Source organism: Petromyzon marinus, chromosome 61, assembly GCF_048934315.1.
Source record: "Petromyzon marinus isolate PM22_M1 ecotype Great Lakes invasive population chromosome 61, UKy_Petmar_22M1.pri1.0, whole genome shotgun sequence".
Classification (NCBI taxonomy): Eukaryota; Metazoa; Chordata; class Hyperoartia; order Petromyzontiformes; family Petromyzontidae; genus Petromyzon; species Petromyzon marinus.
Genome location: NC_133727.1, coordinates 1,726,677 through 1,745,259, shown reverse-complemented (window position 1 = coordinate 1,745,259; position 18,583 = coordinate 1,726,677). Strand labels below are relative to the sequence as shown.

The 18,583-nt window shown below is 51.3% G+C and overlaps 1 protein-coding gene across 2 annotated transcripts in view; it reads left to right on the top strand.

Moving 5' to 3' along the window:
* The window catches only part of LOC116955775 (neuronal membrane glycoprotein M6-b-like), a 60,309-nt gene extending 45,693 nt beyond the window's left edge, over positions 1–14,616 (top strand). For both annotated transcript variants that reach the window (XM_032977097.2, XM_032977095.2), the window contains exons 5-7: positions 4,708–4,781; positions 5,371–5,436; positions 6,956–14,616. In XM_032977097.2, the coding sequence (XP_032832988.2) occupies positions 4,708–4,781; positions 5,371–5,436; positions 6,956–7,120 (305 nt within the window). In that variant the 3' untranslated portion in view covers positions 7,121–14,616. The remainder of the gene's footprint in view (positions 1–4,707; positions 4,782–5,370; positions 5,437–6,955) is intronic.
* The last annotated feature ends 3,967 nt before the right edge of the window (positions 14,617–18,583 follow it).

Sequence of the window (18,583 nt, the reverse complement as noted above, 5' to 3'; positions counted from 1 at the left end):
CAATCATCATCAGGTGTGAAAACCACAGCAAGAAATTTTGAAAAAAGTGGCGGGTGTTTTTTAACGTTAGCACCACGGAGAGCGATTTGACAGTTTGTTCAGATGGACGAGTCCATCTATGTTCAGAAAAGAGGAGGGGGGAGACGAAAATAATGGATGCGGTCTGAAAGCCACCGTAAGCATGAACAATCAATTAAGACCCGAAATGGTTTATTAAATCCTTCCAATGATTGCTAAGCCAGAATCCATCTTCTCGGTTGAAATTGTCTCTGTGTTTGTATATGTGGATAGCCTCATGAACGAATCTCTCATGGTAGCCAGATGGCTTGCAAAGAACCTCTGTCTTGGAGAAGTCAATGTCATGTGAGCCTAATGAATTATAACAGTGATCTGCCACGGCCGAGGTGTTCGTCCTACCGTGTTTCAAGTCTGCTTTATGTTCACGTATGCGGTCCGAGATATGTCGTTTGGTTTCTCCAATGTAGCTGCTACCACAGAGGTAACTTAGTTTGTAGACGCCCGGGTAATGTATGTCTGGAACCACATCTTTTACAGACGGAAACAGATCGCAGATTTTATGTAATGTGTTGAATCGGACCTGGATCTTGTGTTTATTTTGGAGATCTTTTTTGTGATCCCCGCAATGTAGGGTAAAGTGATGGTTTTGAAAGGCTCTTAAAGAGGGTCTCTTTCTTCACGGTTGGAGTGATAGCTTTGCGGATTGTTTAGTCGGAGTAACCATTAGCCTTAAGAGCTTGAACCTGGGCCATCACGAATGACAGCTCAACAAAGTGGCGGCTTGTCACCATCGTCATCATCACCACCACGTGGACATTCGTAGCAGCTGCCAAATGCTCTACAACGCACGCGACGTCGATTCTAAATGTGGGGGGGGGGGGGACACCGGAGGGCCCGGAGACAAATCCACGCGGTACCACGGGGAGAGAGAGACACGCACACTCCAAATATACAGCAGCAGGCATCAGGGTCTGCGTCAAACCCACGACCTCCTGTAGACCAGGCGAGGTAGTTAACATCTCACCACGGAGAGAGAGAGAGACACGCAAACTCCCAAATATACAGCAGGCGTCAGGGTCTGCATCAAACCCACGACCTCCTGTAGACCAGGCGAGGTAGTTAACATCTCACCACGGAGACAGAGAGACACACAAACTCCAAATATACAGCAGGCGTCAGGGTCGGGATGGAACCCACGACCTCCTGTATACCAGGCGAGGCAGTTAACATCTCACCACGGAGACAGAGAGACACACAAACTCCAAATATACAGCAGGCGACAGGGTCGTGATTGAACCCACGACCTCCTGTAGACCAGGTGAGGTAGTTAACATCTCACCACGGAGAGAGAGAGACACGCAAACTCCAAATATACAGCAGGCGACAGGGTCGTGATTGAACCCACGACCTCCTGTAGACCAGGTGAGGTAGTTAACATCTCACCACGGAGAGAGAGAGACACGCAAACTCCAAATATACAGCAGGCGACAGGGTCGGGATTGAACCCACGACCTCCTGTAGACCAGGCGAGGTAGTTAACATCTCCTAGACATCGAGGGGGGTCCTGCCAAGTTTGCACAGTGGGGGGGGGGGGGGGGAGAGGGGGAGCGATTCTGCTGCCGTGAGGTCCCAACTCAGTGATTTGCAGGGGGCATTTCTTGTTCAGCATTGATTTCGGGGATGTGCTTTTGGCCAATAGCAGTTCCACTGTGGGTGTGGGTTTTGGCTATGGGAGGAAACCCATTGCCGACCAGGGGGAGAGAGAACGCAACAGACTACGCACAGGAAGGTGCCCGAGTTGGGAATCGAACCCAGGTGATGATAGCTGTTGTGATAGTGGTGGCTTTAACGATGCTCATGTTGATGTTGTTGGTGCTGATGATGTTGACGACGACGATGATAACAGTGATGTTGATGATGTTAATGACGCTGATGATGTTGATGATAATGATGTTAGCCATAATACAGGTTTTTGGGGAGGGTGGTTAGATCACGTGAATATCTAAATGTTGTGTCGTTAAACCCGCCACCACCCGACACAGCCAACTAGTAAGGAGTTTGTCACGTATACAGAGCATGACAATTTAGTTACTAGTACAGCACTAGTGTATAGTGTAGTGTATAGTGTATTGTATAGTGTAGTATACCAGTACAGTACTAGTGTGTAGTGCAGTGTATAGTGTAGTATACTAGTACAGCACTAGTGTATAGTGTATTGTATAGTGTAGTATACCAGTACAGTACTAGTGTATAGTGTAGTGTATAGTGTACTAGTACAGCACTAGTGTATAGTGTAGTGTATAGTGTAGTGTATAGTGTAGTATACTAGTACAGCACTAGTGTATAGTGCAGTGTATAGTGTAGTATACTAGTACAGCACTAGTGTATAGTGTAGTGTATAGTGTAGTGTACTAGTACAGCACTAGTGTATTGTGCAGTGTATAGTGTAATGTATAGTGTAGTATACTAGTACAGCACTAGTGTATAGTGTAGTGTATAGTGTAGTATACTAGTACAGCACTAGTGTGTAGTGTATAGTGTAGTATACTAGTACAGCACTAGTGTATAGTGTAGTGTATAGTGTAGTATACTAGTACAGCACTAGTGTGTAGTGTATAGTGTAGTGTATAGTGTAGTATACTAGTACATCACTAGTGTATAGTAGTAGTGTATAGTGTAGTGTATAGTGTAGTGTATAGTAGTAGTGTATAGTGTAGTATACTAGTACAGCACTAGTGTGTAGTATATAGTTTAGTGTATAGTGTAGTATACTAGTACAGCACTAGTGTATAGTAGTAGTGTATAGTGTAGTGTATAGTGTAGTGTATAGTAGTAGTGTATAGTGTAGTGTATAGTAGTAGTGTATAGTGTAGTGTATAGTGTAGTGTATAGTAGTAGAGTATAGTGTAGTATACTAGTACACTAGAGTATAGTGTAGTATACTAGTACACTAGAGTATAGTGTAGTATACTAGTACACTAGAGTATAGTGTAGTATACTAGTACAGCACTAGTGTATAGTGTAGTGTATAGTGTAGTGTATAGTGTAGTGTATAGTGTAGTGTATAGTGTAGTATACTAGTACACTAGAGTATAGTGTAGTGTACTAGTACACTAGTGTATAGTGTAGTATACTAGTACAGCACTAGCGTATAGTAGTAGTGTATAGTGTAGTGTATAGTGTAGTATACTAGTACACTAGAGTATAGTGTAGTATACTAGTACACTAGAGTATAGTGTAGTATACTAGTACACTAGAGTATAGTGTAGTATACTAGTACACTAGTGTATAGTGTAGTATACTAGTACAGCACTAGTGTATAGTAGTAGTGTATAGTGTAGTGTATAGTGTAGTGTATAGTAGTAGTGTATAGTGTAGTATACTAGTACACTAGTGTATAGTGTAGTATACTAGTACAGCACTAGTGTATAGTAGTAGTGTATAGTGTAGTGTAGTATACTAGTACAGCACAGTTGTGTGTTGTAGTCCACAACAATCTGAGTACTCAAATATGAGGACAAACCTCGCTAGTTGGCTGTGTCGGGTGGTGGCGGGTTTCACGACACACATCTATATATTCACACAATCTCACCCCCCCAAAACACCTCGATTATGGGTTACATTGGGCGCAAAAGCCGACTACGTGTTAAACTGATGATGATGCTGATGTTAATGATGATGATGCTGATGATGTTAATGATGATGATGCTGATGATGTTAATGATGATGATGATGCTGATGATGTTAATGATGATGATGATGATGTTAATGATGATGATGCTGATGATGTTAATGATGATGATGCTGATGATGTTAATGATGATGATGCTGATGATGTTAATGATGATGATGATGCTGATGATGTTAATGATGATGATGCTGATGATGTTAATGATGATGATGTTAATGATGATGATGCTGATGATGTTAATGATGATGATGCTGATGATGTTAATGATGCTGATGATGTTAATGATGATGATGCTGATGATGTTGATGATGATGATGCTGATGATGTTAATGATGATGATGCTGATGATGTTGATGATGCTGATGATGTTAATGATGATGATGCTGATGATGTTGATGATGATGATGCTAATGATGTTAATGATGATGATGCTGATGATGTTAATGATGATGCTGATGATGTTAATGATGATGCTGATGATGTTAATGATGATGATGCTGATGACGTTAATGATGATGATGATAATGATGTTGATGATGATGATGATGCTGATGATGTTGATGATGCTGATGATGTTAATGATGATGATGCTGATGACGTTAATGATGATGATGCTGATGATGTTGATGATGATGATGCTGATGATGTTAATGATGATGATGCTGATGACGTTAATGATGATGATGCTGATGATGTTAATGATGATGATGCTGATGACGTTAATGATGATGATGCTGATGATGTTGATGATGATGCTGATGATGATGATGATGATGCTGCTGATGATGTTAATGATGATGATGCTGATGATGTTAATGATGATGATGATGCTGATGATGTTAATGATGATGATGCTGATGATGTTAATGATGATGATGCTGATGATGTTTATGATGATGTTAATGATGATGATGATGTTGATGATGATGATGCTGATGATGTTAATGATGATGATGCTGATGACGTTAATTATGATGATGATGACGATGGTTGCGCAGGGATCATCCCGTGGAACGTCAGCACAGGGCGGCTGTGCGACGCTGACCTGGCCAATCTCTGCAACTCCCAGACGGTGAACACCCACAAAGACAAAGCCCCCTCCCCTCGTGTAGCCCACACACGGTGGGGGGGCAAGTGCTGTGAGCCAGTGCCCGATTATCGGAATTGCACTACACACATACACACTACACACATATATAGTACACATGTCATGTAGTAGCTACTATATAGTACACATACTACTATAGTAGTATGTGTAGCTACTACACATACTACTATATAGTAGCTACTACACATACTACTATATAGTAGCTACTACACGTGTAGTAGCAGCTACTACACGTGTAGTAGCTACTACACGTGTAGCTGCGCTCTGAACCCGGCGACCCGAGTTCGATTCCCGCTCACGACCAACTTCACCGGTGACGATTTTCTGAAACGGTCATGGGCCTCCCCTAGGTCGACTCAGCCTCAAATGAGTACCTGGTGTGGCGTGCAGTAAACATCGCCACTGGGGAGACAAAGGCGGCCGGGCGCGGTGCTGGCCACCCACCCCCTCGTGCGCCGTGCCGGCCTTTGTAGGCGCTCGCTACTCGCTAACAGCACTTGCCCCGACAAGTCTGTTAAGGCTACACGGGGGATCTTTGTCTTTGTGTTCTCAGTTCAAGCTCACCTACAGCCTCTACATCGTGGCATGTGCCGGTGCTGCAGCGACTGTCATCGCCATGGTAACGGCCCCCACCGCCTCTCCAGCCCCCCACGGCCCCCCAATTCCTAACCCCCTTCGCCCCCCACTGAGGCCCCAACCTCGGGCACCCTCCACTCCACATTCCCACCCCGCACACACTGCACCTTTGGTGAGGGTGATGGTTAAGATCATGAGAGTTAGCATCAGCATCATCATCAGCAGCATCATCATCATCATCAGCAGCCCCATCGTAATGATCAGTGCCATTAGAAGCAACAGCATCATCATCAGTAGCATCATCGCCAGCAGCATCAGCAGTATCAACATTATCATCAGCAGCAGTATCAATATCATCATCAGTCGCATCATTATCATCAGTAGCATCATCATCAGCAGCAGCAGTATCAACATCGTCATGATGAATCCCACGGAGAACAGGGCCATTAATGAACCCCACGACCATACCCATTGGAGATGCTCTCCGCCTGATTGTGCGTTCCTTACGTAGTAACTATTTACATCACACGAGACGGGCACCCTGACCCAGGGGTCAAACTCTGCTGGTGGCTACACTGCTGACTCCACTCACCCAGCGCCGTGGAGGCAACAGCAGCAGCTAGGGTTGGTGGATCACACGCGGATGGGCTGTGAAAGTCCCTCCCTACCCATGACTCTGCGAGGAGAAGGCGGTGTGGGATCGAGCGTTTCCCCCTCGCACGCGTGCGTTTTACCCCGGGCGCTCCGGTTTCCCCCCACGCGTATAAAGCGCTCGTCAAATTGACCGGTAACATCTGAGCATGCATAGAGGAGCCCAGAGCTCGGGCAATGGTTGGCTCATCACCACCGCGTGAAGGCAGCAGCAGCTGCAGCAGTAGCTGCTGCTGCAGCTACTGCTGCTGCTGCCTTCACGCTCGTTTCTGGCTCCTCCTCCTTGCGCCTTAGAGTCGTCCATGCTGCTGATGATGCTGGCAACACCGATGCTACTGCTGTTGCAACTGCGGATGATGATACCCCCCCCCCTCTTTCCTCCCCCCTCCTTCCCACCCACCTCCTCCCTCCTCTTCCCTAACCCGCCCATCCCCCCTACCCCCCTCCTCCTCACCCACCTCCTCCTCACCCACCTCCTCCCTCCTCCCCCCTCCTCCTTACCCACCTCCTCCCTCCTCACTACCCGTCCCTCCCCCGTCCCTCCCCCGTCCTGTCCGCCATCCTCCCTAACCCTCCATCCTCCCTAACCCTCCATCCTCCCTAACCCTCCATCCTCCCTAACCCTCCATCCTCCCTAACCCTCCATCCTCCCTAACCCTCCATCCTCCCTAACCCTCCATCCTCCCTAACCCTCCATCCTCCCTAACCCTCCATCCTCCCTAACCCTCCATCCTCCCTAACCCTCCATCCTCCCTAACCCTCCATCCTCCCTAACCCTCCATCCTCCCTAACCCTCCGCTCCTCTCCTCCCCCCTCCTCCCTTCTCACCCCCTCCTCCCTCACCACCCCTCCCCTCCCCCCTCCTCCCCCGTCCTGTCCCTCCTCCTCCCCTCTCCCCCGCCCCCCTGCAGGTGCACTACCTGCTGGCGCTCTCCGCCAACTGGGCTGCTGTTGGCGCCCTGCGCCGCCTGGGCCACGAGGAGCTGCGCGCCCGCGAGCAGCAGCAGCAGCAGCAGCAGGAGCCACGAGAGGTGGAGTCGGCACGCTCCAAGGAGCGGCTCAACGCCTACGCCTAGACCCACCCCCCTCTCTCGCCACGCCCCCCCTCTCTCGCCACGCCCCCCTCGCCACGCCCCCTCGCCACGCCCCCCATCGCCACGCCCCCTCGCCAGGCCGACCCTCACCACGCCTCCCTCGCCACGCCCCCCTCGCCACGCCCCCGCTCGCCACCCCCCTCGCCACGCCCCCTCGCCAGGCCCCCCCTCGCCACGCCCCCTCGCCACGCCCCCACTCGCCCTGCCCTGCTAGCCACGCCCCCCTCGCCCCGCCCCCCTCGCCCCGCCCACCCTCGCCACCCCCCCCTAGCCCCCCCCCTCACCATCTCCCCTCGTCACCCACCCCCCTGATCCACAGACCGTTCTTGTCGACCTTCGACCTTCTAAACTAAACTTTTGTTGATATTTGACCAGGTAAGGCCCCCCCCCCCATTCTGAGCTATGTCGCGACCCTGGCCACCACAAATGACAGCTCACAACGAAGTGGGCGGCTTCATCGTCATCATGGTCGTCATCATGGTCGTCACCATCGTCGTCATCGTCGTCGTAAACACGTGGGGATTCATAGCAGCAGCCAAAAACTCTTAAACGCGTGACGTTGATTCTAAACATGGAGGGGGAAACCGGAGGACCCGGAGAGAAATCCACGCGACCACCCCATCACCCCCACCATCCACCTCATCAGCCACCCACCAACCCAACCATCCACCCACTCAGCCACCCACCAACCCAACCATCCACCCACCAACCCAACCATACACCCAGTCAGCCACCCACCAACCCGCCCGACCACCCACTCAGCCACCCACCAACCCAACCATCTACCCATTCAGCCACCCACCAACACAACCATCCACCCAGTCAGCCACCCACCAACCCAACCATCTACCCACTCAGCCACCCACCAACCCAACCATCTACCCACTCAGCCACCCACCAACCCAACCATCTACCCACTCAGCCACCCACCAACCCAACCATTTACCCACTCAGCTGCCCCACCAACCCAACCAACCACCCACTCAGCCACCCACCCACCCACCAACCCAACCATCTACCCACTCATCCACCCACACCAACCCAACCATCTACCCACTCAGCCACCCACCTAACCACCCACCCACGTAGCTACCCACTCAGCCACCCACCTAACCACCCACCCAACCACTCATCCACCCACCCACGTGCCTCACCACAACTGTGACCTCTGACCCACCATGTGTGTGACTCATCGGACACAGGTAGATGGATTTCCATCTCCAGCTGGGGTCCAGGTCAAAAGCAGCCCTGAAATTATTAATTAACCCCCCGCCCCGCTGGATAATTATCTATAAGATGCCATCGTCCTCATCACCCCATCGCTTCCACACCCACCCCTCCAGGAACCCCCGCCCCCCCCCCCCCCATTGGGAATTTGCCACTAGCTCAGGTTGTGTCAAATGAGAAGAGGTCAGTCAGGTCAAGCAATTTTGGGTGGTGGTTGGTGGTGGTGGTGGGTGGTGGTTGGTGGTGTTGGTTGGTGGTGGTGGATGGTGGTGGGTGGTTGTTGTTGTGTGTTGCTGTCGGTGGCTCTTCACGTCTCAGTGACGGCGTCCGCGGATTTTTCACTCTCGGGATGATTCCTCCACCCCACCCTCCCTGCCCCCCGATTTTACCCGGGGCCGCGAGACTAACCGACAGGTGAAATCTCCCGGCTCGCGGATTGGCTACAGCTCAGATCCCCGCCTTTGCCCCCCCCCGCCCCCCCGTTAATGTGAACCAATCGCAGCGCGGGAGCGGTGCCAGGGGGCGGTGGCAGGGGGGGGGAGATTCAGCCACGACGCAAACCCCGCCCCGTGTGAACCGAGCCAACCAATCGGGGCTTCGAACTGACCGAACCAATCGCAGCGTGAGGGCAGGGCGAAGCTTATCACTGGCCACGGCGGAGTGATGTCACGATGCCAGCCCCCACGAATGGATGAAGCTGGCCAATCAGGAATGGACGAATCCAGCCAAGCAGGGTTCTGATCCATTTGGCACATACACATATACATACACGTGTGTGTATGCGTGTGTATATGTATGATAGCTGGTTCTGTAGCATTGACTGGCTTTGCTTTCCATCGGAACAGGATGGAATATTCGCCAGAAACCTATGTGAATCACGACCCAGGGTGTGTGTGTGTCTGTATGTAAGTGTGCGTGTGCATATGAGCATCTCAGTATGTGCGTGGTGTGTGTGTGTGTGTGTGCTGGTTAGGTGTGCGTGTGTGTTGAAGGATGTGTCACATTGCGTGCAGGTGCGTGTCTGAGTGTTAGAGTGTGTATCTGTGTGTCTTTGTGTGTCTAGGTGTGTATGAGTGTGTGTGTCCGTGTACCCAATATCAGGGTTCATTCCATGCGATTAAACGTGGAGGGGAATTTACATAACAGGGTTGCTTGTGGTTAAACGGAAGCATTTTATATTACAGGGTTCAGTAAATGTGGTTAAACGGGAGCATTCCTGGTAACAGGTTTCAGTAATGCGGTTAATTGGGAGAATTCCATCCAACAAGGTTCAGCAAATGTGGTTAAACAGGAGCATTCTCTTTAACATAGTTCAGTAAATGCAATTGACCGGGAGCATTCCATCGAACAGAGTTTAGTAAATGTGGTTAAATGGGAGAATTCCCAATAACAGGGTTCAGTTAATGTGGATAAACGGGAGCATTCCAGATAACAGGGTTTTGTAAATCTGATTAAACGGAAGCATTCCAGATAACAGGATTATGTAAACGTGATTGAACGGGAGCATTCTAGATAACAGGGTTCAGTAAATCCGGTTAAATGGGAGCATTCCAGATAACAGGATTCAGTAAATGTGGTTAAACGAGAGCATCCAGATACCAGGGTTCAGTAAATCCGTATAAACAGGAGCATTCCATTTCAGAGGGTTCAGTAAATGCGGTTAAACGGGAGCATTCCTAACAACAGGTTTTAGTAAATGCTGTTAATCGGGAGCATTCAGATAACAGGGTTCAGTAACTGCGGTCAATCGGGAGCATTCAGATAACAGGGTTCAGTAACTGCGGTCAATCGGGAGCGTTCAGATAACAGGGTTCAGTAAATGCGGTTAAACGTGAGAATTCCAGATAACAGGGTTCAGTAAATGCGGTTAAACGTGAGAATTCTAGATAACAGGGTTCAGTAAATGCGGTTAAACGTGAGAATTCCAGATAACAGGGTTCAGTAAATGCGGTTAAACGTGAGAATTCCAGATAACAGGGTTCAGTAAATGCGGTTAAACGTGAGAATTCCAGATAACAGGGTTCGATAAATGCGATGCTATCCGCGCGTTCGGCTGGGTCCACATCTGAGCGAGCGAGTTGCCTCTCAGGGTCGAGAGGGACGCCACCACGTGACACTCTCGCGCAATAGGGCCTCTGGCCTCTCAGTTCGTGCGCTATGAAGAAGGGCTATTGCCCGAAACGTCGCCTATCACGCATGGCTGTTGTCCCCCCTCCTTTTGAGGTCACAAGCACACACACACACACAGTGTTGTTATTGTTATTGACGCGGAAGGCGCTGGGGTCGTCTTGGCGTGTACTCACGACGCGCCACAGGTTAATATTGGGCAACTGGCGGCCACTGGGTTGTTACGATCCTGATGAGCAGAAGGGATGGGGTGGGGGTGGGGTGGGGGTGGGTGGGGCCTGGCGGTGGGGGTGAAGTGGGAGTGGGGGCGGTGCTACCCAGGGAAGGGGCGGGGCCAGAGCCCCATCCATCCATACACGCCCCCTTGATGTTTTGCGCAACTGCTCGCACAGATGTGGACAAAGCGGTGGGGGTAGCGGAGGCGCGGACGCCGGGTTTGGAGTCGTTCTCGCCGACCTCCGCACTGCCTCCCCGTTTGTACAGTGCTAGTTTTTAAACTCCCCCTCCCGAGCTGCTCCCTTCTCCGTCGTTCTCCCACCTCCTCCTCTTTCACCTCGTCTCTCCCTCCTCCTGTCCCACCTTTTTTCTCCACTTCCTTCTCCCTCCCTCCCTCTTTCTCTCCTCATCTTTCTGTCCTCTCATCCTACTCCTGCTCCTCTTCCTCCTCCACCCTTTTGGTGGTGAAACTTCCACTTGGAAGCAGCGGTGGTGCTGGCCCTGTGAGGCAGGGGGTCCCCTAGTCAGGGAACAAAGCCCCCCCCCCCCCCTCCCTCCCCTCTCCTAGCGAGATAACTGAAGAGACGTAGGCGAGACACAGAGAGGTCGTGAAATGCGTGAGGTTAGACCAGAGATGGAGGTGAGAGACGGGTGAATCGGCGCGTCCGTGTCAAATTAATCTCGTTACGTTTATTAGAATTAGAATTTTGTCCCGATATTTTAGTCGCTTGTTTTTATGGTGGAGTGTGGGGGGTAGGGAAGGGGAGGAGGGGGGGGGTCTCCCTTGAGTTACTTGGGACCCCAACGCTTTCGCTGGGGTTGCTTGCGCCCAGCATCACCGCTGTTTTGTGATCCATTTGGAATCGTTTCCGCCTGGAATCCGTCCGGACACTCTTTATTGCTCCGGTTGCGCGGTTCTGTTTCTTACGAAAACTAAACGAAACAAACAAGCTGTGTTTGAAAAAAAAAGGAATCGCGATTTAAAAAAAAACGTACGGATGTTGTCATTGATTAGACGAGGTAGCGTACGCGGTTGTGCCTGTTTATATTTTAAGAATAATGCTCGTTCGGGGCCCAGGGGGGGCAGGGGCGGTCGCGGTCCGCGGTGGGAACGTGGGTGGCTCCGGACAGGGCCCGAGATTGGATTTTGTACAACAGGACGCGGAATGCAGAGTGCAAGGACGCCTTAGGACCCGCCGCGGATTTGTCGTACGTTCATAAGCTACGGATGTCGCGACGTTTCTGCATCGTAAAGCCAGCAGAGATCTTCGAAGCGGTCAGGACCACTCGCACGTCAATTGTAACTAAATAGCCATTCATAGCACGACGTAATGAAATGAGATTCATAATTCGCAACATTCATAACGAATATCATCAACGTTGATGCCGTGAATATACCACGGCCATGTTGCATGGGGGACGTCATGGTGGCCATGTTGCCTGAGGGGGGGGATGTAACGACGGCCATATTGCATGGGGGGCGTCATGGTGGCCATGTTGCCTGAGGGGGAGATGTAACGACGGCCATATTGCATGGGGGTGGGGTTATCTTCCCGGAAGGTAATTGGCTGGTACAGTGGGAGTGGAATACACGCTCCCGAGTGACCGTTCTTAAACTCACAGGCACTGAGGTCTCTCAACGCCCATATTTCCTTGGACTTATGCGCCGTTTTATTTTACGACGGTTCACGATTGTGCGACAATTGTAGCCTTACGAGACTTACGACAAATCTTAAGGCGACGCAGTGCACTCTGGCTTCAAACAAATTCAAGAAATCCCCCCCCCCCCCCTCCACTACGATCAGCATGGCGTGGGGAGGACCTCATCCAGCAGCGGATTGAGAATGCGGGGGGACTGTACATGTGCACTATGAGGAAGAGGAATGGGTCATAGCCAGGGCCGCCTTCAAACTAAACCGGAAGTATTACATCTGACAACGTGACGTCGAAGCGTGGGGTACCCCCAAAGCGCAGGGCCTGGGGCAGTCGCCCTGATTCACCGTGTACCCTCGGGGATGGCTCTGGTCATAGCCCAGGTCTATGCGAGCCCCCCACTGTCCCCACGTGGTATGCCCCCCACATGGTATGCCCCCCCACCCCACCGCCTCCCTCCCCTCGCTACCGCCCCCCCCTTGCTGGCAGAAGACGTAACCCACAAAAAAACTCCGAGCGTGCCATTCCTTTCTTTTTGTAGCGTTTCTATCGGGTTATCCCAACCACTGGGCAGCAGACCACGCCTTGGTGACACCGTCTTGGCTGGGGCGATGCAACGGACAGATGCGATCTGGTTTACCGGAGTCGAGCCGGGCTAAGGTTGCTCACGGGAAAACGAAGCCCTTCCGCTACGGGCCCCCACGCGTCATGGGTCGTCACACGGCAGCAACCCACGCCTCTGATTGGTCGAGAAGCCACGTGCTTTATTTTTGTGGGTTCCGTCTTCCGACGATGCCAGGAGGCCGGAGGCGATCGCCTCCACACTCGGTGTCTCAATAGAATGCGTCACGTGAGTCAGTGGTGTCCGCTAGCCTGATGGGTAGTGGTGGGGGGGGCACCTGTCCCACAAGGGCCCCCACTTCAGAGGGGTCTACCCCCCTCCCCCCCCTCCCCCCCCCCAATAGGAGCAGTGTTGATTGCGTTATTCGCGAAAATTATTGATGGAAAATGTTCGCGTTGTGATTTGAGTCGTCGGTGACCGAGTGGACAGAAATCATCAACGTGACGACTACGACAACTACCCACACAGTACCACCATCATCATCATCATCACAGTCATCACCATGATTATCACTATCATTATCATTACCGTCATCATCATTACCGCCACTACCATCATCACCACCATCAGTATCAACACTACCATCATCATCAACATGACCGGCACCACTATCATCATCACTACCACTACCATCATCACCGCTATCAGTATCATCACTACCATCATCACCACCATCAGTTTCAACTCTACCATCATCACCATGACCCGCACCACTACCATCATAACTACCATCATCACCACCATCAGTATCATCACTACCATCATCACCACCATCAGTTTCAACTCTACCATCATCACCATGACCCGCACCACTACCATCATAACTACCATCATCACCACCATCAGTATCAACACTACCATCATCACCACCATCAGTTTCAACTCTACCATCATCACCATGACCCGCACCACTACCATCATAACTACCATCATCACCACCATCAGTATCAACACTACCATCATCACCACCATGACCCACACCACTATCATCACCACTACCATCATCACCACCATCAGTATCAACACTACCATCATCATCACCATGACCCACACCACTATCATCACCACTACCATCATCACCACCATCAGTATCAACACTACCATCATCACCACCATGACCCGCACCACTACCATCATAACTACCATCATCACCACCATCAGTATCAACACTACCATCATCACCACCATGACCCACACCACTATCATCACCACTGCCATCATCACCACCGCGACTTCACGAGTCGTGATGGAGGCGCAGGACCCAGGCAGTCGAGGCCGCTCCGCTGGAGACCGCGGGGCCGCTCGTAGCGGTCGACGTCGCTCGCGCCGATTGGCTGCGTGCGAGTACGACGAGTCACAATCCGGGCTCTCTGATTGGCTGACATCTCTCGCCTGTCGCCTGATGATGCCGGTTGTTGTGATTACCGGCGAAACGTCGTACTGAAGATTGTCAATGTTGTGGCTTTGCTCTCCAACACACAACCGGTGTAGTGCTGTACTAGTAACGACTTGTCACGTTCTGTTTACGTGACAAACCTTACCGATTGGCTGTGTCGAGTGGTGGCGGGTGTAACGACGCATTTTTATTTACGTGATCTAACCCAAAATAAAACCGTATGATGGATCTCTCTTCTGTTCGACTGGAGGCAGTGGTTCTTCTTCTTAACCCGGGGTGCATCTCGCATAGAGAGCCACCGTTGATCTCCCCCAACGAACTAAAGAATGCAAGCACCAGTTCTGAAGAAATGTCCTTTTCCCATCAAGATGATGATTTAAAATTGCAAAGCGGCTTCCGAACATCGCAAGGAAGAGCGTTCCAGACGGCCGCAGAAGCACATCTGAAAGCGCCGTTTTCGTTCCAAGGCCGGACATAAGCCGCTGATTTGACAATTTTTGTTCAACGAAACTGCTTTTTTCTTTGACCAGGTAAGGCCCACTGAGCCGTGTGGCTCTCTGTAGCTATGTAGCTCCGACCACAAATGGCAGCTCAGCGAAGTTGCCCGTCATCGTCACGTCGAAATGTACAGCAGCCAAACACTCTAAACGCTGTGACGTCGATTATAAATGTGTTGGGGAAAACCCGAGGACGCGGAGACAAAATCAACACGCGACCTCCTGTAGACCAGGCGAGATAGTTAACTTCTCACCACAGAGAGAGACACGCAAACTCCCAAATATAGAGCAGCAGGCGTCTGGGGTGGGATCAAACCCACGACCTCCTGTAGACCAGGCGAGGTGGTTAACATCTCACCACGGAGAGAGACACGCAGACTCCAAATATACAGCAGCAGGCGTCAGGGGCGGGATCGAACCTACGACCTCCTGTAGACCAGGTGAAGTAGTTAACATCTCATAGCCACCATGATGACGATGAGAGAGAGAGAGAGAGATACGCAAACTCCAAATGTACAGCAGGCGTCAGTGTCGGGGTCGGACCCACGACCTCCCGTAGACCAGGCGAGGGAGTCAACATCGTGGTCGAGTCCCGGGGAGACGTTCAAGGGAGGCTCCTGCCACTTTCTTTCCCACACCTCCGATCAGCGCGGTTGGCTACATAACGTCGCGGAAGAAGTTCAATACACGAACGTACCCGTTCCGTTCGTGGAACCCCCCACGATTACGATTCGTGATTTATTTATTTGGGGGGGGGGGGGCAGGGGGGTGGGGTCACATCGCCGCGTTCAATGAAGTGTGTTGTCAACCCCTCCTCAACCCGGCACAATCGATGCAGATAATCGCCACCGGCGATATTGCCCACGGCTCTCACGTTAGCACACTGCACCGGATGCTCACTTTAGGCCGAATCGACCTAGGGGAGGAGTTGGTGGCCGTGAGCAGGGAACCCAACTCGGGCCCACCCGGCTCGCAGCGCTGTGCGCTAACCGCCGCGCCACCGCTCCCCCAAGTGGCACCGCCCGACACACGAATAGCACACGTGTGGACATACACACACGTGTGTGTATGTCCACACGTGTGGACCCGTAGACTCACACACGTGTGGACATACACACACGTGTGGACATACACACACGTGTGTGTACATACACACACGTGTGGACCCGTAGACTCACACACGTGTGGACATACACACACGTGTGGACATACACACACGTGTGGACATACACACACGTGTGGACATACACACACGTGTGTGTACATACACACACGTGTGGACCCGTAGACTCACACACGTGTGGACATACACACACGTGTGGACATACACACACGTGTGGACATACACACACGTGTGTGTGTACATACACACACGTACGTGTGTGGACATACACACACGTGTGTGTGTACATACACACACACGTGTGGACATACACACACACGTGTGGACATACACACACGTGTGGACATACACACACGTGTGTGTGTACATACACACACACGTGTGGACATACACACACACGTGTGGACATACACACACGTGTGGACATACACACACGTGTGGACATACACACACGTGTGGACCCGTAGACTCACACACGTGTGGACATACACACACGTGTGGACATACACACACGTGTGGACATACACACACGTGTGGACATACACACACGTGTGGACATACACACACGTGTGGACATACACACACGTGTGGACACGCGTGTGTGAGTGCAAATTGAAAGGGCTCGGTCAACAAGCACTGCCGCGTCACCCGTTCAGACAGTAGCCCTTCGGGAATTGCATTGTGGGACGTTGTAAACATAGAAGCTGCCGCCAGCTGGATGCTGATTGGTCGGCTGCTGTCTCCCAGCAGACTCACACAGAGACCCATAGACTCACACAGAGACCCATAGACTCACGCAGAGACCCACAGAATGACACAGCGACAGACTCAGAGATCCACAGACTCACACCTAGACCCACAGACTCACACAGAGACCCATAAACTCACACAGAGACCCATAGACTCACAGAAAGACCCATAGACTCACACAGAGACCCATAGACTCACAGAGAGGCCCATAGACTCACAGAGAGACCCATCGACTCACACAGAGACCCATAGACTCACACAGAGACCCATAGACTCACAGAAAGACCCATAGACTCACACAGAGACCCATAGACTCACAGAGAGACCCATAGACTCACACAGAGACCCATAGACTCACACAGAGACCCATAGACTCACACAGAGACCCATAGACTCACACAGAGACCCATAGACTCACACAGAGACCCATAGACTCACACAGAGACCCATAGATTCACACAGACACCTGTAGACTCACACAGAGACCCATAGACTCACACAGAGACCCATAGACTCACAGAAAGACCCATAGACTCACACAGAAACCCATAGACTAACAGAAAAATGCATAGACTCACAGAGAGACCCATAGACTCACAGAGAGAACCCATAGACTCACAGAAAGACCCATAGACTCACACAGAGACCCATAGAATTACATAGAGACCCATACACTCACAGAAAGACCCATGGACTCACAGAGAGACCCATAGACTCACAGAGAGACCCATAGACTCACAGAAAGACCCATAGACTCACAGAGAGACCCATAGACTCACACAGAGACCCACAGAATCACACAGAGACACAGACTCACACAGAGACCCACAGACTCACACCTAGACCCACAGACTCACACCTATACCCACAGACTCACACCTAGACCCACAGACTCACACAGAGACCCATAGACCCACAGACTCACAGAGAGACCCACAGACTCACACAGAGACCCACAGACTCACACCTAGACCCACAGACTCACACCTATACCCACAGACTCACACCTATACCCATAGACTCACAGAGAAACCTATAGACCCACACAGAGACCCACAGACTCACACCTAGACCCACAGACTCACACAGAGACCCAGAGACTCACAGACAGACCCAAAGACTCACAGACAGACCCACAGACTCACACAGAGACCCATAGACCCACAGACAGACCCACAGACTCACACAGAGACCCATAGACCCACACAGAGACCCACAGACTCACACCTAGACCCACAGACTCACACAGAGACCCATAGACCCACAGACAGACCCACAGACTCACAGAGAGACCCACAGACTCACACAGAGACCCATAGACCCACAGACACACAGAGACCCATAGACCCACAGACTCACACCTAGACCCACAGACTCACACAGAGGCCCATAGACCCACAGACACACAGAGACCCATAGACCCACAGACTCACACCTAGACCCACAGACTCACACAGAGACCCATAGACCCACAGACACACAGAGACCCATAGACCCACAGACTCACACCTAGACCCACAGACTCACACAGAGACCCATAGACCCACAGACACACAGAGACCCATAGACCCACACACTCACACCTAGACCCACAGACTCACACAGAGACCCATAGACCCACAGACTCTCAGAGAGACCCACAGACTCACACTTAGACCCACAGACTCACACAGAGACCCATAGACCCACAGACTCACACAGAGACCCATAGACCCACAGACAGACCCACAGACTCACACAGAGACCCACAGACTCACACAGAGACCCACAGACTCACACAGAGACCCACAGACTCACACAGAGCCCATAGACCCACAGACAGACCCACAGACTC